Source organism: Erinaceus europaeus, chromosome 20, assembly GCF_950295315.1.
Source record: "Erinaceus europaeus chromosome 20, mEriEur2.1, whole genome shotgun sequence".
Classification (NCBI taxonomy): domain Eukaryota; kingdom Metazoa; phylum Chordata; class Mammalia; order Eulipotyphla; family Erinaceidae; genus Erinaceus; species Erinaceus europaeus.
Genome location: NC_080181.1, coordinates 24,151,308 through 24,174,998, shown reverse-complemented (window position 1 = coordinate 24,174,998; position 23,691 = coordinate 24,151,308). Strand labels below are relative to the sequence as shown.

Below are 23,691 nucleotides of genomic sequence, written 5' to 3'. Positions count from 1 at the left end.
AGCAGAGAACTTCAAAATTTTCTTCAGTATATTATTGTACCAAATTGAGTTTGATTATTTTCTGTTACAGACAAGAAAAGAGCTCTGCCGGACTAAATCACATCCTAGCAGCACTTACTATCACCCTCAAGACGTTGGCTGTTAATTTTCGAATTCGAGTATGTGAGTTAGGAGATGAAATTCTTCCCTCTCTACTTTACATTTGGACTCAACATAGACTTAATGATGCCTTAAAAGAAGTAATTATTGAATTATTTCAGTTGTTAGTTTATATCCATCATCCAAAGGGAGCAAAAACCCAAGAAAAAGGTACAAAGTTTTTACTACTTTAACTTCATTCAGATATAGACGTTAAAATTTAAAGTCTGTGTTTTGTAGAGAACATAACATTGATCTGGATTGCTGGGCATGACAGTGGTATTATTCATTTGGAAATTTTCCACACACTTCAGGATGTAAAGCTGTGGTAGCAAATCACATCATGATTTAGCACTCATTCCATTTACTGTTAGAGAAAATGTAGGATGCATGCAAATAAAAGGCAGTGCTCTCTAGGAGCTGATTATACTGTGATAATTAGATGCTCAGGGGTGTGGCACAGGCTATAAAAGAAGTTAGAGAAATCAAGATTTTTTTTAATTTTTTTTTTACTTATTTTACCAGTGGAAAAGATAGAGGTAAAAGGCAGAATACACTACTAAGCTCTGGCTTATGCGATCAGACTTGGGTCTTCAAAAATGTGTATTGTGCTAAACACATCGAGCTATCTTCCTGACTCAGGAAAGCAGGATCTTTTTTTTTTTTTCATGTATTACTTTAAATTGAAGCTAAAATAGATAAATGTGAACTGAACATAGTCAAATGATTTCATTCCCAAGGAGGATAACATCTCTTTCTTAGGAACGTGAGATGGAAAGGAGGATGTTTTACTTTATGCCTTTTTTTTTTTTTAACTTGTTCAACTTTTATTTATTTATTTTTTTCTTCCTTTTAAAATTTAATACAACCCCCACTAGGTCCTCTGTCATCCTGTTCTAGGACCTGAACATTCTTCTCCCCCAACCCCCCACCCCCATTCTTGTACTTTGGTGCAATACACCAACTTGAGTCCACCTTAAAGTTTACACTACACTATATTTGTTGGAAAAGCTAAAAATAAATGACTTATCCTTGCTTGGCTTATTTACATTTGCCTTTCAACACGGGAGAATTGCCTGATGATACAGATTTATTCTGTAGATAGGAGCTTTCTTAGATGGAGCTAGAACTGGAACTGATTTTAAGTTCCCTCAGCTGTAGACTATGTTTGTTTTTGGACTTGAATTAGCATTTGAACTTTCATCATAGCTATCTTACTAAGAAATCATACTACATGAAATAATAGCTCATTAGAGGAAAATTTATAGCTGCTTTTTTTTAAAAAAAAATTTTATTATTAGATAGAGACAAAATTTGAGAGGTAAGGGGGAGATAGAGAGGGAGACAGAGAGACACCTATAGCCATGTTTCACCACTCGTGAAGCTTTCCCTCTGCAGGTGGGGACCAGGGGCTTGAACCTGTGTCCTTTTACACTGTAACGTGAGTGCTTAACCAGGTGCACCACCACCTGGCCCCTATACCTACTTTTTATGTGTTTATTTAATGGACTTTCCTAGTATGTATATTTAAATGCATTTATGTACCACAAATTCTAAGTTAAGGAACTGTGGCTAATCTTAGTTTTCTCTTTTACATATTGAAAAAGCTTATTGAGGGATAAACATTAAGTGGCTACACAGTGGTACACTCAGTTGAACACAGATTACCATGAACAAGGACCTGCTCCCCACCTATGAGGAGATGCTTCTTGAGTGGTGAAGGAGGTCTCTGGGTGTCTACCTTTCTTTCTCCCTCTCTTGCTCCCCTTCTATCTCAATAACTCTTTCTTATCAAATAATACAGAAAAGAAAAGAAACAAATAGCCACCAGGAGTGGTAGATTCACAGTGGTGGCACTGAGCCCTAGCCATACCCTGGTAGCAATAAGAAAAAAAAAGACAATGCTAATGACACATTTAGGATTTCAATTAACTCCTTATTTAGGATGAGCTGAAAATGCTAGAAATATTATTATAGTTTTCTGTGACACTAACAGATTTTAGGTGCCATGTTTTGGGGGAAATAATAGCCCTTTTGTCCTCCATATGACATGTAGGACAAATAATATTGTTGGGGTGTTAGGTTTACCAGATTATGTGGTTAACATTTTAGAGGAACATAAGTTGACTGGAATATATCTAGGGAAGAATCAATGAGAACACAAGAAGTGCAGATAATGTGTCATTTATACAGTGCTTGAAAAAAGAACTGCTAATCTTTTTCTCTCGGGAGAGAGGAACTTATAGAAAGCTTGATTGTGACTTTGAGTTGACTAGAGAAAGATACAAATGCGGACAAATTTATAACAAAATTAACTGGGTGTGAAATGCACATTGTTGAGATTGAGTTTGTCAAGGACTTTGTGAGAAGAGACTTAATACTGAATAGATAGTTGGACCAAATATCTTCTTTTTTTTAATACCTTTTTTTATTAATTTATTATTGGAAAGAGACAGAGAGAAATTGAGAGGGGAGAGGGATATAGAGAGGAAGAGAGACAGACATCTGCAGCCCTGCTTCACCACTCATGAAGCCTTCCCCCTGCAGATATGGACCAGGGGCTTGAACCTGGGTCCTTGTGCACCATAGTGTGTGCGCTTAACCAGGTGCGCCACCGTCTGGCCGCCCAAGTATCTTCTAATACTGTTTACACCTCAACCACTGAATAGCTCTGTAGGAGTTGGCAGTACAATTGCTGTGTGAACATAAATTATATTTAATTTTTCTTTGGTTTCTAGGTGCTTATGAATCACCAAAATGGAAAAGTATCTTATACAACTTGTATGACCTACTAGTTAATGAAATAAGTCACATAGGAAGCAGAGGAAAATATTCTGCAGGATCTCGTAATATTGCTGTCAAAGAAAACTTGATTGAGTTGATGGCAGATATTTGTCACCAGGTATAGTGGATTTACTCACATTTTATAATTTGTCATTAATTTCTCTTCTAATGTACTTTTTTAAAACCCTGTTTTCCAATAAAAAAGTATGTTTCAGGGAATCAGGTGGTGGCACAGTGGGTTAAGCGCACGTGGCACAAAGCACAAGGATCTGCGTAGGATCCCAGTTCGAGCCCCCGGCTCCCCACCTGCAGGGGAGTCGCTTTACAGGTGGTGAAGCAGGTCTGCAGATGTCTATCTTTCTCTCCCCTTCTCTGTCTTCCCGTCCTCTCTCCATTTCTCTCTGTCCTATCCAACAACAACAACGACATCAATAACCACAACAAGGGCAGCAAAAAGGAAAATAAATAAATATTTAAAAAAAAAAAAGTGTGTTTCTGTCCAAACATCCATTGTAAGTATTTGGAATTGCCCTTCAAATTTATAAAATAAATTCATTTTAAACATAGTGAAAATTAATGCTGAACTTTTTGGTATTAGAAGATTATCTCTGGTGGGGGTAGATCACATAATGGTTATGCAAAGAGACTCTCATGCTTGAGGCTCCAAAGTCCCCAGGTTCAGTCCCCTGTACTACGATAAGCCAGAGCCGATCAGTGTTCTGGTTATAAAAAAACAAACAAAAAGATTGTCCCTGTTGAATGACTGACTCCCCTAATCTTAACATTTTTTTTCCCTTAGCTTTCTATTTATGCTATGATCACATACCATAAAATGTACTACTTAAAATGTATTATTTAGTGATTTTTTTTAAAAAACAGTTTCTCTATTGTGCAAGCATCACAGCTATCTTGTCCCAAAATAAACTTTGTATCTTTTAACAGTATACTCCCTAACTCCCTAATCTGGCAACCAATAAACAACCTACTCTCTGTCTCTGAATTTTCCAGTTTAGTGCATGTGCTACCAAATGAGCACTCTGGATTTTCCTATGTGTATATTTGATACAAGTGATATGATCATATACTAAGTGGTATTTTGGATCTGGCTTCTCTTACTGAGTATAAAGTTTCAAGACACATTCATGTTGTAGCATGAATCATTATTTATTGCATTTCTTTTTGTCATTGAATACTATTTGTTATGTGCCTACATTGCATTTTATCACCCATTTATCAGCCTATCAATTTAATATTCAAAATTTTTCTTTTTCCCTATACTATGTTTTTATACTATATTTATAGAGAGATGGGGTGCAGGGAGGGAGGTCCCTAATTTCTTCTTGCTTTATGACTTCCCTGTTATCTTTATTTGAGGAGAAGCTTTTTTTTGTTATTGTTTTATTAAATTACTAAAACCATTATCAATAGGAAAAATGTTTTTCTTTTTTATTTTACAGGTTTTTAATGAAAATACAAGATCTTTGGAAATTTCTCAGTCTTATACAACCACACAAAGAGATTTTAATGTTACGCCTTGTAAGAAAAGGAAAATAGAATTGGGCTGGGAAGTAATAAAAGATCATCTTCAGAAGTCACAGAATGATTTTGATCTTGTACCTTGGTAAAAAAAAAAATTTTTTTTCTTATTTGTTGTTACATTTGTCTCATTTAGTTATTCTTACATGATCTCCAAAATAACCCTTTAATCTCATTGGTCAGAACTAGATTATATGTCCATTCCCAAATCAGTCACTTACAAGGGGGAAAGTGATTGTTTGAAGGTATTGAGATTGACCACTATAGCTCATCTCCTATGACCAGGGCCAGGGTCACCTTGCCCAAGGGTATTGCCATATCAAAGAAGAGGGGAAGAATGGGACTGTTAGTAGCATCTGCATCATGGAGATTACCCAGATCTATACTTCAGCACAAAGAAATGTTAGCTGCATAGCACTTAATAGAACAAGATTGGGAAAATAAAACATAGCACTCACAAATCACAGAATAATTTTGACTATATGCTATGATAAAAGGTTGGTACTTTCTTATTTACTATGGTCTTTTTAAAAAAAATTTTATCTTTATTTATATATTGGATAGAGGCAGTCAGAAATTGAGGGAAGATGGAGAGAGACAGAAAGACTACTCGTGAAGCTTCACCTTGCAGGTGGGGACTGCGGGCTCAGACCTAGGTCCTTGTGCGTTGTAACATGTGCACTCAACCAGATGTCACTCCACCCAGCCCCCTGTTTAGTCTTACATACCATACACAATTTGCATCATATAGCATTGACAGTTTATTTAGAAAAATTGTGGAATCATAAAATATTGGGTCTGATAGGAATTTTTTTTTTTTAATCTGCTACCAGGGTTATCACTGGGGCTAGGTACCTACACTATGAAACCACCACTCCCAGTAGCCATTTTTCCTTTTTTTTTTTTTCCCCTTTATTTTTATTTGACAGGGCAGAGAAATTGAGAGGGGAGGGGAAATAGAGAAAGAGAGAGAAAGATATCTGCAGACCTGCTTCATTACTTATGAAGCATTGGTAAGATTCTTTAGAATCCATCCATTTCAGTCTGCTTATCACCAAAAAAGAAATTAGAGCTGGGGGTTGGGAAGTAGCGCAGTGGGTTAAGTGCACTTGCGCAAAGTGCAAGGACCCCGGTTTGAACTCCCCACCTGCAGGGGAGTCGCTTTACAGGTGGTGAAGCAGGTCTGCAGGTGTCTATCTTTCTCTCCCCCTTTCTGTCTGCCCCTCCTCTCTCCATTTCTCTCTGTCCTAACCAACAATGACATCATCAGAAACAACAGTAATAGCTACAACAATAAAAAAACAAGACAACAATAGGGAAAATAAATAATTTAAAAAAAATAAGAAAAAGAAGTTAGAGCCAAGAAAACTGAACTCCTTATTCTGTTTTTTTTTAATTTTCTCTTTTGTTGCCATTGTGTTTTTTTAATTGTTGTTGTAGTTGTTATTGATATCATCATTGTTAGATAGGACATAGAGAAATGGAGAGGGGAAGGGAAGAGAAGGAGAGAGAAAGATGGACACCTGTAGACCTGCTCCACTGCCTGTGAAGTGACTCCCCTGCAGTTGGGGACCCAGGGGCAAGAACCAGGATCCTTATGCCGGTCCTTGCGCTTTGTGGCATGTGTGCTTAACCCCCTGCGTTACCTTCAGACTCCCTGAACTCTATTCTTTAGTAACACACATTCTAGAAGTCATAAAACAATTTATTGATGTGGTCTGGGAGGTGGCACAGTGGATAAGGCTTTGGACTCTCTAGCATGAGGTCCTGAGTTCAATTCCCGGCCGCACATGTTCCAGAGTGATGTCTGGTGTTTTCTCAGTCTCTCTTTCCTATCATTTCTCATGAATAAATAAAATCTTTTTAAAAATCATTGTATTAATGTCAATGAAAAACAGTTTAAGGGTGGGTTTAGATAGTGTAATGGATATGCAAAGAGACACTCTCATTCCTGAGGTTCCAAAGTCCCAGTTTCAATCCCATGCACTCCCATAAAGCAGAGCTAAGCAGAGCTCTGGAAAAATAAATAAAAGGAAAAAAGTTTGATTTTTTTTTTTTTTTCTGTTTTAGATGAATTATTGGCTGAAGATCAGGACCGTGTGTCCAATAACTCAAAAGTCGACTAGTACTGATTTAATTACTTTTTATTTGTTTGCCTCCAGGGTAATCGCTGGGGCTCGATGCCTATACTACGAACCCACTGCTCCTCTAGGCCATTTCCCCCATTTTTGTTGCCCTTGTTGTTATTGTTGTTGTTGGACAGGACAGAGAGAAATCGAGAGAGAGGAGGGGAAGACAAAGATGGGGAGAGAAAAATAAGACACCTGCAAACCTGCTTCACTGCTTGTGATGTGACCCACCCTATAGGTGGGGAGCCGCAGGGCTCAAACCTGGATCCTTGTACTGGTCCATGTTACTTTCCCCCACATGTGCTTAACCTGCTGCGCTACTTCCTGCCCCCCCCCTCTTTTTTTTTGCCATCAGAGTTATTGGAGCTTGGTACAAGCACTACGAATCTACCACTCCCAACAGCCTTTTTTTTTTTTTTTCCTGTTTTTCTTTTTTTCCTAAGTTTTATTAGGACAGAGAGAAACTGAGGGAGGATGGGGAGATAGGGAGAGCAAGATAGATACGTATAGATCTGCTTCACTGCTCATGAAATGGACGCCTTGCAGGTGTGGAGTCGGGGCTCAAATTCAGGTCCTAGTGCTTGGTCATATGTGAGCTTAACCACATGAGCCACCACCTGGCCCCCTCTGTCTCGGTCTTTTTATACTATGTGAACTTAACTGGGTGTGCCACTGCTTGGCCCCCCTGTCTTTTGATCTGAAAAAGTTAGCCTGGAGTGAAGAAGTTCCAGTGACCATAAATAGGCTACTCCTTCCCTTTCTTCCTCCTTTCCTTCCTTGTTTTCTGATTCACTTGAGTTATTCCATAGGAGAGGGAACTAGATCATCAGTCTGGTATAGCACTACAGGGGGCCAACTTGAAATCATGCTTACAGGTCCAGCACTTCTGTGCCAACTCTCAGCTCTACTGTTTTACTTTGTTAATGACAGAGTAATTTTCAAATTATCATTTTTTTTTCTTTTAGGTTACAGATTGCAACCCAATTGATATCAAAGTATCCTACAAGTCTACCTAATTCTGAGCTGTCACCATTACTGATGGTATTGTACCAGCTTCTACCTCAACAGCGGCGTGGAGAACGCACACCATATGTGTTACGATGCCTTACAGAGGTTGCATTATGTCAGGGCCAGAAGTCAGACCTAGAAAGCTCACAAAAGTCGGATTTATTGAAGGTCTGGATTAAAATTTGGTTAATTACCTTCCGTGGAATAAGTTCTGAACAAATACAAGCTGAAAAATTTGGCTTACTTGGAGCTGTAATTCAAAGCAATTTAGTTGAGGTTGACAAAGAATTCTGGAAATTATTTACTGGGTCAGCCTGCAAACCTTCATAGTAAGTCAGTTATGCAGTATATCATATACATATATATATATTTCTGCCCTGACTATTTCTGTGTTTTATAATATTAGATATGTTCATTTCTGCTTCACATCTTTTGTTGTTTGTTCAGGAAATCTTACTATGTGAATAAATGAAAATTTAATCAGTGGAGAGATTATCAGGCTAGTTGTAGAAGTTTAAATTTCGGGGGTCGGGCGGTGGCGCAGTGGTTTAAGTGCATGTGGCGCAAAGCGCAGGGACCGGCGTAAGGATCCTGGTTCGAGCCCCCGGCTCCCCACCTGCAGGGGAGTCGCTTCACAGGCGGTGAAGCAGGTCTGCAGGTGTCTATCTTTCTCTCCCCTTCTTTGTCTTCCCCTCCTCTCTCCATTTCTCTCTGTCCTATCCAACAACGAATTGCGTCAACAAGGGCAATAATAATGACCACAACGAAGCTACAACAAGGGCGACAAAAGGGGGGGGAAAAAAAAAGTTTAAATTTCAGGGCAGTGATATATTTTCCCCCTCCAGGGTTATTGCTGGGGCTTGGTGCCTGCACCACGAATACACTGCTCCTGGAAGCTACTTTTTCCCCTTTTGTTGCCCCTATTATCTTATCATTATTGTGGTTATTATTGTTGTTGTTGTTACTGATGTCTTTGTTGTTGGAGAGGACAGAGAAAAATGGAGAGAGGAGGGGAGACAGAGAGGAGAGACAGATAGACACCTGCAGACCTACTTCACCGCTTGTGAAGCAACCCTCCTGCAGGTGGAGAACTCTGCGCCAGTCTGTGCGCTTCGTGCCATGTGCACTTAACCTGCTGTGCTACCGCCTGACCCCAATACCTCTGTTTCTATCTAAAAAATAAATAAGTGGAAGAAGCTTCAACTCTGGTTTCCCTCACACTCCCTCTCTGTCTAATAACAAAGAAATAGCTTATTTGCTTATTTTCTCAATGTTTGTATTTCATACTGTAATAAGAGGTAGTTCTTAATCAAGGTTCTTCTCAAATGTAATCAGACTTTCTAAAAAAATTTGTGTTCATTCAGTCAGTGAAAGCTTTATGCTGACCATATGCCAGATAATTAAAATTAATTCCTAAGCATTGGTAGCACACAGAGGTAGATAAGACATTTTCTGTTCTTCAAAAACATTGTTTAACAGTAGTGTCCTTTCCTTTCTTAAAGTCCTGCAGTATGCTGTTTGACTTTGGCCCTGACAATCTGTGTGGTTCCAGAAACAGTAAAAACAGGGATGGAACAAAATATATGTGACATTAATAGAAGTTTATCATTAAAGGAGTCGATAATGAAATGGCTTTTATTCTGTCAGCTAGAGGATGACTTAGAAGACAGTACAGAGCTGCCTCCAATTCTTCACGGGTAACTTGAGTTCTTTCTATGTGACTTTATTTTACAGTGATAATATAGGACTCCCAGGGTTATCCCTAAATATTAAGCAGACCAACCACCTTTTAAAAGTATTTTTATAGTTTTTTTTCTTTTTTTTGCCTGGACTTGTGTTTTGATTCTTTTACTTTATGAATCCACCTAGTGGATACTAGGGGCTACTACTGAAGAATATGCATGCAATTGTTTTTTGTACTTCTCTATTCTTTCATTATCTTCTATGATGTGGTCCATTTAAAGAAATATCTAAAAAAAAAAAGATATATCTAACTCAAATTGCCAGGATTATGAGTAGCTACTGGGTGAAATGTGTTAAATTAAGGAAGAAAGGAAATGGAGAGGCACCAAAATGAGATTTGCACTAAGAATCTTACCCAGTTATCTGTCAATAAATGGAGCTGAATGGCTGAAAAAAGGAACTCTGGATCTCAGAGTTTCAGATTTCACTTGAGTTTCATAATTTGTTTATTTCAGAAATGATCTTTAGAACACGGACATGATTCTACTTCTAGGAAGTGTTGAAGATGATAATAACAAAGTGATATATGCTCCTTATGTCTTCCTTTCAGATGTTAAGGAATTCAAGTCATAGAAACAATTGTAATTTTGAATTTCAAATTCTTCAGGTTAAGGTGGTACACCTGGTTAAGCACACATATACCAGTCTCAAATGCATAAGGTTAAGATAAATAGCTGGGGCAAGGAGAAAATAGCATAATAACTAACATGATAGGCAAATGACTTTGATACCTGAATTGTCAAGAGTCTCAGGTTCCGGCCCCTGTACCATCATAAGCCAGAGGTAAATGTGCTCTGGTTTAAAAAAAAATTAAATGTGGGGACTGGGTGGTGGCACATCTGGTATACAATGTATACATTAAGTATACATTGCAAATGTAGGGACCCAGGTTTGAGCCCCAGCTCCCCACCTACAGGAAAGTATCTCTCTCTCTTTCTCTCTCTCTCTCTTTCTCTCCTGCACCCTCCCTCCTTCTCTCCTCTCTCTATTTCTGTCTGCCCTATGAATAAATAATAAGAAAGAAAAAAGTGGCCACCAGTAGTGGTGGATTCTTTTTTTTTTTAATATTTTATGTTATTTATTTATTCCCTTTTGTTGCCCTTGTTGTTTTATTGTTGTAGTTATTATTGTTGTTGTCGTCGTTGGATAGGACAGAGAGAAACGGAGAGAGGAGGGGAAGACAGAGGGGGAGAGAAAGATAGACACCTGCAGACCTGCTTCACCGCCTGTGAAGCGACTCCCCTGCAGGTGGGGAGCCGGGGTTCGAACCGGGATCCTTATGCCGGTCCTTGTGCTTTGCGCTACCTGCGCTTAACCCGCTGCACTACAGCCCAACTCCCCTGGTGGATTCTTTATGCAGGCACCAAGCCTCATTGATAGCCCTGATGTCAGTAAACAAACAAAAAAACAAGTACGGGGTATCTGATCAATGCTCTGTTCTCTATCTATCTATCTATCTATCTATCTCATTAAAATAAATTAAAAAATATAAAGGAGGAGGTTGAGATGATGATATATGGACAGGGGCCAGAGAGATAGCTCATTGGGTAGAACAAGTGTCTTGCCATGTACACAGCCCGTGCTAGAGCCCTGGCACCACAAGGGAGGTGCAACAGCACTGAAGGATGTTAGGTTGTTGTGTTTCTATTTTTCTCTGTCTATCTGAATGATAAAGCAGCCCAGAACTGTGAAATCATACATATTCAAGGGCCTAGCTCTATACATACAAAAGAGACCACAGATATTTATTGACACTTGAATTTAAAGAGTAATAGATTTTGGTCTTCCAAGTGAAGTTTTTTTTTCTTTTTCTTTTATAGGAACTTCCCTCATCTTGTACTGGAGAAAATTCTTGTGAGTCTCACTATGAAAAACTGTAAAGCTACAATGAATTTTTTCCAAAGTGTGCCACAATGGTATGTTATGTAGTAAAGTCCTATTTTAGTTTGTGATAGCTTTAATAATCAGATTTTAGCAGGTAGTAATGTCATCTTACAATCATAAACTTCAGGACTGGCAAGATAAGTCACCTGGGAGGGTGCCTGCTTTGCTATGCACACATGCTCAGCCTCCACTGCATTGAGGGAATTGGTAATGTAGTGTCTTTTTCCCCTTTTTTTCTGTCTCTTTCTTTCTGAAAGAGTCAGCCCAAAGCAGTGAAGCCCTGGCAATTAAAAGAAAAAACATTATGAACCAATTTAAAAAAAGTAGTCCAGGGCCCAGAAGGTGGCACAGTGGATAAAGCACTGGGCTCTCAAACATGATGTCCTGCGTTTGATACCCACCCCCATATCACATGCCAGAGTATCCTTTTTTTGTTGTTGTTGCCCCTATTGTTATTCTTGTTGTTACTGCTGTTGGATAGGAAAGAGAAACCTAGAGAGGACGGGAAGACACCTGCAGACCTGCTTTACTACCGGTGAAGTGAAGGTGGGGAGCCAGGGACTTGAACTGGGATCCTTATGCCTGCCATGGCTCTTCCGCACCATGCGTGCTTAACCTACTGTGCTACCACCTGGCCCCATATGCCAGCGTATCTTAAACTGTCAAATAAAATACAACTATTTGTTTTCTTCTTAAAATTAATATTCATTGGATGGGAAGAACAAAACATTTGAAACCTTGTTTCTGTTGATTTACATGAGAGATGTATATTATTGACTAAAATTACTTATGTTAAGATTCTTTGTGTTCCTCAAGGGAGCAAAAACTGTCCATTTTGCAGAAATAAAAGCTAAAGAAAAGATAAAATGCTTTCAAATAATATTCTTATTTACACTGGAGCTATTTTTCCCCTTATTTATTTTAATTTCTTTATTGGGGGCTTAGTGGTTTACAGTCAACAGTAAAATTCAGTAGTTTGTACATACATAACATTTCCACTTAATACTACTGGAGCTAATTTCTTAAGCCTTTTAAATGTGCCTTTGAAATTGTAACTTATGTTTTAATTGTATAACTATTAGTGTAGTTTGCTACAGAATAATGAGATTTGATACCTATAGGTATCAAAACCCAAAGAAAATAAGCATTTGAGTCAATAATTCTATTGGGAATGTAGCTCACTGGTAATTACCGCATCTGTTATGTGTTCAATCATACACACACAGACAAATCCATAAGTTGATAAATTTTATAAGCAGTCTCTGAATAATATAGATGCTAAATTAATATTTTCATTTGAAAATACTACTTTTATATGGAGATGTAGTATTAGTTTGATTATAAAGTAACGATTTTACTTTCTTAAAAGTGAGCAGCATTATAATGATAAAGAAGAATCTTCATTCTCAGAAATTGAAGAACTGTTTCTTCAGACAACTTTTGACAAGATGGACTTTTTAACTATCATGAAGGAATGTGCTGTAGAAAAACACCACTGCAATATAGGCCTTTCTGTTCACCAGAATCTCAAGGAATCATTAGATCGTTATCTTCTGGGATTATCAGAACAACTTCTCAGTAGCTACTCATCTGAGGTGAGATTTTAAAAAAGAATGAAACCTATATTGATTTAATTCTGTTAGACTATTAGGAAACAGAAACAAGCAGGAAAAGGTCTAAGGATGGAAAGACACTTGGTTTTTGCAAAAATCTAAGAACAAGACTGTAAGATGGGAAACAGCATAAAGAAGAAAAGCTGAAGAATATTATTAGAATGTTTCCTTTATATCAGGAATTCTGGCAGACATTAAGGAAGTAGAATTAGTGGTGCCTTGGATACCACTCAGTAGTAGAGTGCATGCTTTGTATGTATGAGGCCATGGGTTTGCTCCCTATCACCAAGAAAAAAAGCAGAATTTATTTGGGTAAGCTGTGGGGAAGTAGTGGTTACTGACTGAATCATGATAATGAGCCTCTGACCACAGTGGTTCAGGACAACATAAACCACTGGTAGAGGTGAAACCATTGTGCAGATACTGAGCCCCAGTGATAATAACTAGTGGCAAATATAAATTAGTAACTACTCAAGAATGAGTTTAGTAGCCAGGTCCAGAGACAGAGAGGTGTGCCTTTTTTATCTGTGCTAGCCTTCATTACAGACATTCTTATGAATTACAGTTGTAAGGTGGGGGGATAGTATAATGGTTACGCAAAATTCTGCCATGCCTGAGGCTCAGAGGACCCAGGTTCAGTCCTCTGCACTACCATAAACTAAAGCTTTAATTCTGGTTTAAAAAAAAAAAAAAAAAACTGTTGTGGTCTGGGAGGTGGCACAGTGACTAAGGCACAAGACTCCCAGGCATGAGGTCCTGAGTTCAATCCCCAGCAGCACATGTACCAGAGTGATATCTGGTTCTTTCTCTCTCTCTCTCTCCCCTATCTTTCTCATTAATAAATAAATAAAATCTTAAAACATAATAATAATAGGAGCCGGGTGGTGGCACACCTGGTTGAGTGCACATGTTATAGTGTGCAAGGACCAGGTTCAAGCCCCCGGTCCCCACCTGCAGGGGGAAAGTTTCACAAGGAGTGAAGTAGTGCTGCAGGTGTCTCTCTGTCTCCTCTCTCTATTCCCCCTTCCTCTCAATTTCTGGCTGTCTCTATCAGATAATAAAGATTAATAATAATAATAATAAACTGTTATAGTTGTATAAGCACTTTCTTTACACAGTAATGGGTCTTCCTGTGTTCCCTTCTAAAATACTACTCCCTAGGATGCAGTAATTAAAAAAAAAAACAAAACCAAAATCTGTGGGGGTTTTTTGTAATCTTTGCAGTTTTTAAAAATATTTATATATTTTGTATATAGAAATTGAGAGGGAAGGGGAAGATAGAGAGGAAGAGAGAAAAAGAGAGATAGTCAGACAGACCTACAATACTGCTTCACCACTTGAGACACTTCCTTCCTACAGGTGGGGACTGGGCGCTTGAACCTGGATCCTTAAGTGCTGTAATATGTATGCTTCACTGGGTATGTCCCAGTGCAGATTTTTAAATAATTCTATAAAACTGTCTAAGTGCTACTGATATATAAAGTTATTTTGTTCTAGTCTGTGAGTTTAAAAAGCTAAATGAGTTGTGGTCTTTGCCTTTCAGAACGCCATGTCAGTGTAGTATATGAATATGTTTTCTGCTCATATCTTAGTCCTGTTATTTGTCTATCAATTTATTTTTTCCCCCTACTATCTTGGCTACTAGGACATAATTCTGTTTTATAAAAATAAATAAATATTTATTATGAGAGAGACAGAGGAGAGTGATAGAGGGAGGACCATAGCACTATCGGCTCTGACTTATGGTGGTGCTGGGGATTGAACTTGGGCCCCCAGGCATACAAGTTGGTTCATGGACTGACTGAGCTATTTCCTTGACCCTCTACTATTTTTCCTCAGAGTCCTGGCTAACACAGGTTTGTAGGAATCTCTTAGATGTGTTTAAAGATAATCAGAATAATGTCTCTATTAAGACAACAGAACTTTTGTGTATGTATACACACACACACACACACATATATATATATATATATATTATTTTATAAAAAGGAGTTATATAATACTCTAAATTTATTTATGGAATGCTTATTTTTATTTGTGTTTTACTTTAAGACTACAAATCCAGAAATTCTTGTCCGATGTTCAAGTCTTTTGGTGGGAGTTCTTGGCTGCTATTGTTATGTGGGTGTAATCACTGAGGAAGAAGTATACAAGTCAGAATTATTCCAGAAAGCCAAGGTAGGGAAATTTATGCTAATAAAGATTTGTAATTCATTCCTAAAATATTTTTTTATGGAAAATTTAAATTTTTATGCAGGATAACCTTTTGCTTTCATTTATGCTGTCTTGCTTGAAGTGATGAATCCTTCCTTGGGAATTGAAGTGCTTTAAAGTCAATTATAAATATAGTAATTGAAATAATATCACATGATGTTATTCTATTATATATTATTACATATATTATTATATATTATATTATGTATATTATTATTATTAGCATAAGTACTAAATTTTACCTGCCTGGGCTTTTCAAAGTTTTTCCTGTGGTCATTTATGTTAAAGAATTCAAGGGGGCTGGCTGGTGGCATAATGCACATAGTACTATGTGGAAGGACCCGGGTTTGAGCCCTTGGTCCTCACCTACAGGGGGAAAGCTTTGCAAGTGGTGAAACAATGCTGCAGGTCTCTCTGTCTCTCTTCCTCTTCCCTCCCAATTTCTGTCTCTATCCAATAGATAAAGATAATAAAAAAATTTAAAAACAGAATCCACGACAGAATACTAGAGTCAGGAACTCTATTAGGGTCACTCAAAGAGCTTATTTTCTTTTTTTCTAATATTTATTTATTTATTTATTCCCTTTTGTTGCCCTTGTTTTATTGTTGTAGTTATTGTTGTTATTGATGTCGTTGTTGTTGGATAGGACAGAGAGAAATGGAGAGAGGAGGGGAAGACAGAGAGGGGGAGAGAAAGATAGACACCTGCAGACCTGCTTCACTGTTTGTGAAGTGACTCCCCTGCAGTTGGGGAGCCGGGGGTTCGAATCAGTATCCTTACACTGGTCCTTGTGCTTAGCACCCATGCGCTTAATCCGCTGCACTACCGCCTGACTCCCTGGAAGCTTATTTTCATCTTTGGATACTGCTCTGTTTGTGCAATGATTTGTAAGGAGAATAGGATTTTATTTGTCCTTTAAAAGCTATTAAGTGGGCTGTGTGGTGGTACACCCTATAGAGTGCACATGTTATCATATACAAGGACCTGGGTTCAAGCACACAGTTCACACCAATAGGAGGGAAACTTCATGTATGGTGAAACAATACTGTAGATGTCTCTCTCTTTTTTTGTTTTTTAATTTTTATTTTTAAACCAGAGCACTGCTTGGCTTTGGCTTATGGTGGTCCAGGGAATTGAACCTGAGACTTGACGGAGCCTCAAGCATGAGAGTCTGTTTGTATAACCATTATGCTATCTACTTCTGCCCAGATGTCTCTCTCTTTCCTTCTCTGTTCCCATGCCCTCAATTTCTCTCTTTCCAATAAAATAATACATAGTAAAATAAATTCAGTTCATAAAGGTGAGTGGAGGGAATTATATGAAGTGAAATTAGCCAGAGGAGGATAATATCAGGTTATCTCATTCAAAAGTGGAATTTAAGAAACAAAGCAAGGGAAAATACAAGGTGTAGCACTAATAAGGTATGGTCTATTTTAGCAGATTTAAGAACTCAGAAAAGGGGATTTTAAAAGAAAACCACTAAGCTAATTTTAACTGAAATTTTTATTTGTCCTTTTTTATTTTTAATAGTCTCTATTGCAATGTGCAGGAGAAAGTATCACTCTATTTAAGAATAAAACAAATGAGGAATCTAGAATTGCTTCATTGAGAAGTATGATGTATCTGTGCACAGGTTGCTTGTGTAACTGTACTGAGGTAAGATACTCTTTCTTATTGAACAATCTAAACTTTCTAGGAAGCTGATAACTGATTGGTGGCATTACTGTTTTGTTTGTTTGTTTTTTTGTTTTCCCAATCCTAAATTTAGACACTGATTAAAAATTAAGTGGTAAGTGCAAAGACTGGCATAAAGATCCCGGTTTGAGCCCCTGGCTCCCCACGACATCAATAACGACAATAACTACAACAATAAAAACAAGGGCAACAAAAGGGAATAAATAAATAAATAAATAATAAATTTAAAAAGTTGTATTTAAAAAATTAATAATTATTATTTTATTTTTTTAATATACCCTTTTGTTGTTTTATTGTTTAGTTATTGTTATTGATGTTGTTGTTGGATAGGAAGAGAGAAGTGGAGAGAGGAGGTGAAGACAGAGAAGTAGAGAGAAAGACACCTGTAGACCTGCTTCACCGCTTGTGAAGCGACTCCCCTGCAGGTGGGGAGCCAGCAGCTCGAACCGGGGTCCTTTCAATGGTCCTTGCGCTTTGCGCCACGTGCGCTTAACTGCTGCACTACCACCCGATTCCCTATATTTATTCATTTTCATGAAAGAGAAACATTGAGACCAAAGCACTGCTCAGCTATGACATACAGGAGATTGAACCTGAAATGTCTAGAGCCTCCGGCATGCATTTCTGCTGTATTTTTCTTCTTTTGTATACTGCTTAGCTCTCAGGCCTCCTATCTTCTTAATGATGATTTTTAAAAATTTATTTATTTATTTAAGAAAGGAGACATTAACAAAATCATAGGATGGGGGGGGTACAACTCCACACAGTTCCCGCCACCCAATCTCCATATCCCATCCCTTCCCCACTTGATGATTTTTATGGATCAGGAGGTGATGCTGTGAATAGACTGTTGGACTCTCAACTTTGAGATCCCAGATTCAATCCCCTTTATCACATGTTCCAGAATAATGCTCTGATTCTCTCACTGATAAAAAGAAATTTAAGATGATTTCTGGTGTAACAGAAAATACACATTTCACTTGAGACAGAAAATACCAGCCAAGAATAATTGTTCATTTCTTTCTTTACCTGGTTTTCATTTTTCTTATTTATAGCACAATCCTAATAAGATTGCATCTGGATTTTTCTTAAGATTGTTAACATCAAAGCTAGTGAATGATATTGCAGACGTCTGTAGAAGTTTAGTAAGTATGCTTATTTTACTGCTCTATTTCATTGGATTCTAAGATTCTTTCACTGAAATCTCTCTTAAATAGTGCTATCTAATATAATATGCAATGCCTTTTTCAATGTTGAAAATTAAGTAGGATTATTTAGATCTGGAGAATATAATAGGTTGCTTCTTCAATACTTAGTATAGTGCTAGACTGATCAATAAGGAACACAGTCATCCATGTTCATTCCTATTTCTATTTAATATGTACTAGAATTCAAAATAGTTGTCTGTTTTACTAGATAGAAGAGAGAGATATTATGAGTAGAAGAGGAGACAGAGATGGAGAGAAAAAAGAGACATCTGCAGACCTATTTTACCTCTTTGAAGCTTACCCCTGCGGGTGGGGAGCAGGGGCTCAAATCCAGGTCCATGGTAACATGTACACTGAACCAGGCACACCTTTGTTTGGTCCTTTAATTTTCTATTCTTAAAATTAAAAAAAAAAAAAAACCTTGCCAGATAAGTAATATAGTCTCAGTGTTGTATAAAAATACTTTTCCCAACAATTGACTTCACACTATCCTTGCTAGTCTAGTACTTAAGGGCTAACAAGACACTGGAAAGGCACCTACTTTGTCATGTGGATGACCCAGGATCAAGCCACGGAACACCACATGGGAGTACTATGACTATGGGGGAAGCTTTATTGCTATGATATCTTTTACTCTCTCTCTCTGTCTAGTTGAAGGAGTCTACCTAGAGCAGGGAAGCCCTAGTAGTGACAAAAAGAACACTGTCTAATACAGTATAGAAGATATTTAATGAGTGAAAAAAAACCCTGTAAATTGACTATTTTCATTTAATGTATTTCACTTACTCCAGAAGTTTCAATTAATAATCTAAATAGTCACTTGCATGTCCTTACATAGTGCTATGCTTTACATTTTTTTTAGCTTTAGCATGGTAATTCATTATGTGGGAAGAGTATTTTTAAGTTCTTTTTAAAGATTCTTATACTTTTAAAATATATTGAAGTATATGAACGGTGTAGGAGAAATTATAGAAATAGAATTACTTGTTGAAAAGGAATATGAATTTTACTTTTTAACGAGCTAATAATTTACTGCCTTCCAAAAGAATAACACCAGACAGTACCTCTCTCCACATCTCCATTACTTTTGGGAACTGAAAAAAAAAGTAATTTAAAAAATTATGAAAGATTACATAGTATTATTTTATTTAGACATATTGCTGCTCATATATTCATTTTCCTATTATTAAACATTTAGTGGAAATAATGTAGTGTTCATACACATGAACCTTGAATTGTTGGGGTGATTTTTTTTTTCTTTTTATCATTTTATTGGAAGGGGTTAATGGTTTACAGCACAATTGTTGGCATATAGGTAATATTTCTCCTGTCTTTATGATAGTTGTCTGAAGAACACTCTCACCCCCAACTTAGATCCTTTTCTACTACCTTATACTAAGACTGCAGGGCCCTGTCCCTCTGTTGGGATGATTTTTACCCACAGTATGGTTCAGAAAGAAGCCAACTTAAACAGAACATCTTTTTTTTTTTTTAATTTATTTCTTTATTGGGGAATTAATGTTTTACATTCAACAGTAAATACAATAGTTTTTACATGCATAACATTCCCCAGTTTCCCATTTAACAATACAACCCCCACTGTGTCATAATCCTTCATGGACCTGTATTCTCCCCACCCACCCACCCCAGAGTCTTTTACTTGGGTGCAATATGCCAATTCCATTTCAGGTTCTACTTATGTTTTCTTTTCTGATCTTGTTTTTCAACTTCTGCCTGAGAGTGAGATCATCCCATATTCATCCTTCTGTTTCTGACTTATTTCACTCAACATGATTTTTTCAAGGTCCATCCAAGATCGGCTGAAAACGGTGAAGTCACCATTTTTTACAGCTGAGTAGTATTCCATTGTGTATATATACCACAACTTGCTCAGCCACTCATCTGTTGTTGGACACCTGGGTTGCTTCCAGGTTTTGGCTCTTACAAATTGTGCTGCCAAGAACAGTGTGTCTATTCATGTTCCAGTACTAAGCAGTTTTGATGACAATGGCCCTATAATACAGTTTGAGATCTGGGAGTGTGATGCCTCCAGTTCTGTTCTTTTTTCTCAAGATTGTTTTGGCAATTCTAGGTCTTTTCTGGTTCCAGATAAACATTTGTAGCATTTTTTTCTATTCTCCTAAAAAATGTGCTTGGGATCTTGATGGGGATAGCATTAAATTTGTAGATGACTCTCGGTAATATATTCATTTTGATAATGTTAATTCTTCCAATCCATGAACATGGAATATCTTTCCACTTCTTTGTGTCTTTTTCAATTTCTTTGAGTAGGGACTCATAATTTTCAGTATACAAGTCTTTCACTTCTTTGGTTAGGTTTACTCCTAGATATTTTATTGTTTTTGTTGCTATAGTAAAAGGAATTGTTTTTAAACAGAACATCTTTAGAAAGCTTGACTCCTACTATTGACTATTTCAAAGAAAACCCTTCCTGTTCAATGCTTCATGTTTAGGTGACTGAAGTGCATTTCAGATACCATTTGATTTTGAAACCATGATTGGAAATATCATTTTAATTGCTTATACAACTTTTTAAAAACATATCATCTCTATTCTCAAAGTAGAAATGCTTTGAAAATAAAAAGATTATTCAATACAATAACACATTCTTTCTTTCTTTTTTTTTTTTTTGCCTCCAGGGTTATTGCTGAGGCTCCGTGCCTGCACTATGAATCCACTGCTCCTGGAGGCTATTTTTCCCCTTTTGTTGCCCTTGTTGTTTATCCTTGTTATTATTGCTGTCGTTGTTGTTGGATAAGACAGAGAGGAAGTGAGAGAGGAGGGGATGACAGAGATGGGGAGAACTCCTTCACCACTCGTGAGACAGTCGACCTTCCTGCAAGTGGGGCTCCGGGGGCTCGGACCGGGATCCTTATGCCGGTCCTTGAGCTTTTTTCCATGTGCACTTAACCCTCTGCACTACCACCCAGCCCTCAATACATATTCTTTAGTCTCACACAAATGCTGTTTCTCAGGCTTAACTTGCTTTGATAACCTATTGATATAACTTTGTAAATTAGCTATATTTTTAAATAAAATTACTAGTGTTGAATAAAAAAATAACAGTTTCTCTCTCTTTTTGAAGGCATCTATCAACAAGCCACTTGACAATGGAGAAATAGTATCAATGGAAGATGATACTGATGAAAACATAATGGAAATGGAAGATCAGTCATCCTCTAATCTATTTAATGATTACTCTGCTAGTTTCGTTGGTGATGCAAATGAGTCTGGAGAGAGCCAAGTTACTATTGGTAAAAATACATTTGCTGCTTATTATCTCATTTCCTTCATTTTATAAAACTGACAGAAAACTTTATGCTTGTTTCATTTCTTAACATAGTTGTCCCCCTCTATAAACTTGAGGTTATCTTGATTTCTGTTGAGTTTATTGCTTTTCTGTTTTACTCCCCATGAAAGAATTTAAAGTGATTTCTAAAGACTGTGCCTGGAGAGCTGACTCCAGTTGTAGAGGACTTGGCATGTGTGTGATCCCAGGTTCAATCTTGACCTGTGCTGTACTAGAACAGTGTTGTGGCATAAGTTTCTCTGTTTCTGTCTCTCATGAGATAAATAAGTAAATCTTTAATAAAACAAAGGAAAAAAAATTGCCTATAAAAGGAAATGATGCTATATAGTAGGTAACTTGTAAAATAGAAAGCATAATGTTATAAAGTATACGTAATACCATTACTGTCAGGCTTAATACTTGAAGAGCTCATTTGGATAGTGTGCTCACTTTGTCAAGATTGCATGCCAGATTCCAGCCTAGACTCAACCATATTGATGGAAGCTTCAGTGCCATATTGTCTTTCCCTCTAGCAACCTGTTTTGGTTTGATTAAGTGATTTAATAATGATTGACAATATTGTGGTCTGATGTACTGGTTTTATCTTTCCACCTGAAAAGGTCAGCTTGAAATGGTGATGCCCCAGTAACATCAACCAAAAATAATTAGAAGCACTTTTCATGTTGCTTCTTCTATTGATAGTCATACTTTTTTCCCTTAAAGATTTATATATTCCAAAGAGAGAGAGATAGAGATCAAAGTACTGCTAAGTCCTAGCATATGGTAGTGCAGGTGAAATCTCCACCTCTGGGGCCCCAGGCCTGAGAGTCTAGTACACTGCTACTGTGATAGTTTCCTGGCACCTAATGTTCTACTTTTATTTATATATTTATTTACTTACTTGTTTCACTGCTGGGGCTTCACACCTATGTGATTTTAGTGCTCCAGGTGAACTTTTTTTTTCCTTTTAATTTTAGAATCAGAAATAGAGGGGAGACACCATAGTACCAAGCCTCCGCCCATGGAGCTTCCCCTTGGTGCTGTCAAGGTTTTCCCAAGTGATGCTTAAACCAAAGTTCTTATGTCCTTATGGCTACTTAGCCATCTCTCATCCTTTGTTAAGCTCAGTTTTTCCTGTGAGCACTGATCAGCTCTGGCTCAATATATTGTCCCTGGGGATTGACATAGGACCTCAGACCTGAATTTTTTTGCATAACCACGATGCTGTCTTCCTAGACCCAGTTATGCTTGTTAATGGCTTAATAATATTCCAAAAGAACTGATATACACTAATTTAATAGATCAGTTTTTATAGTTAGAAACTTATATTTCTTTCTGTTTATAAATAGTAGTGCTTCAGTAAATATTGCTGTAGATATTTCAGTTTATTGATAGCACCATAATTTTGTTTTCTGTATACTTTTAACCATTTTTAATTTTTGTTACAGAGGGAAAATGTTTTGAGTTAATGTTCCACATATGAAGTTTTTATACCCTTTTCTTAGTCTTAATAAGTGCTTTTTATTTTTAGGTGCCATGAATCCTTTAGCTGAAGAACATCTATCAAAGCAAGATTTACTTTTTTTAGACATGCTCAAATTCTTATGTATGTGTATAACTACTGCACAGGCCAATACTGTGTCATTTAGAGCAGCAGATATTCGGAGGAAATTGTTACTGTTAATTGATCCCAGCATGTTTGACCCTAACAAACCTCTTCACTTACACATGGTGAGTTAGTAAAATGAAGTTCTTCAATTCTGTGTGACATTGCAGGCTAAATTATAACTTAACTGACATCTAAACATTATATAAAACCTTTGAAGACCTGAAATTGTTTCCTAGAGTAATACATCTGGGACCCTACTATAAAATACATTTTACTGTTATGTGAAAAAAAAACAACTGTAAGAGACTACTGAGTTCTGAGGAGAGATAGTATAGTGGTTGTGTAAAATGTCTTTAATGCCTGAGGCACCAAAGGTGGTATTCCTAGTACCACCATAAGGTGGAACTTAGAAGTGTTCTGGCAAAAAAAAAAAAAAAAGAGAGAGAGAGGCAGAAGAAGAGACTATTAAAACATTAATACCTGGTGGCCTTTGGATAGTTTTGTATGTATGTATGTATGTATGTATGTATGTATTTTATAGAGACAGCCAGAAACTGAGAGGATGGGGGTGATAAAGAGGGATACAGACAGAGACACACCTGCAACACTGCTTCACCATTCACAAAGCATTCTCCCTGCTGGTGGTGACTGAGTGCTTGAACCCATGTCCTTGTGCATTGTAACGTGTGCACTCAACCAGGTGCGTCCCCACTTTCTTTAACTATAACTAATCATTATAAATAATCTTAAACTATACCAAGAAACACAGAATCTAAATATAAAAATAATAGTTACAAAATATTGTAATTGAAGTTTGAA

At 37.2% G+C, this 23,691-nt stretch overlaps 1 protein-coding gene across 3 annotated transcripts in view; it reads left to right on the top strand.

Moving 5' to 3' along the window:
* ATM (ATM serine/threonine kinase) overlaps positions 1 to 23,691 on the top strand; it is a 121,808-nt gene that overhangs the window by 21,759 nt on the left and 76,358 nt on the right. For all 3 annotated transcript variants that reach the window (XR_009546791.1, XM_060180121.1, XM_060180120.1), the window contains 12 exons: positions 71 to 309; positions 2,877 to 3,040; positions 4,380 to 4,543; positions 7,553 to 7,924; positions 9,098 to 9,292; positions 11,159 to 11,254; positions 12,592 to 12,817; positions 14,888 to 15,013; positions 16,581 to 16,706; positions 17,801 to 17,890; positions 21,060 to 21,228; positions 22,795 to 22,994. Coding sequence is in view for 2 of the 3 variants with exons in the window: in XM_060180121.1 (XP_060036104.1) it covers positions 71 to 309; positions 2,877 to 3,040; positions 4,380 to 4,543; positions 7,553 to 7,924; positions 9,098 to 9,292; positions 11,159 to 11,254; positions 12,592 to 12,817; positions 14,888 to 15,013; positions 16,581 to 16,706; positions 17,801 to 17,890; positions 21,060 to 21,228; positions 22,795 to 22,994 (2,167 nt within the window). In the remaining variant the exon portion in view is untranslated. The remainder of the gene's footprint in view (positions 1 to 70; positions 310 to 2,876; positions 3,041 to 4,379; positions 4,544 to 7,552; positions 7,925 to 9,097; positions 9,293 to 11,158; positions 11,255 to 12,591; positions 12,818 to 14,887; positions 15,014 to 16,580; positions 16,707 to 17,800; positions 17,891 to 21,059; positions 21,229 to 22,794; positions 22,995 to 23,691) is intronic.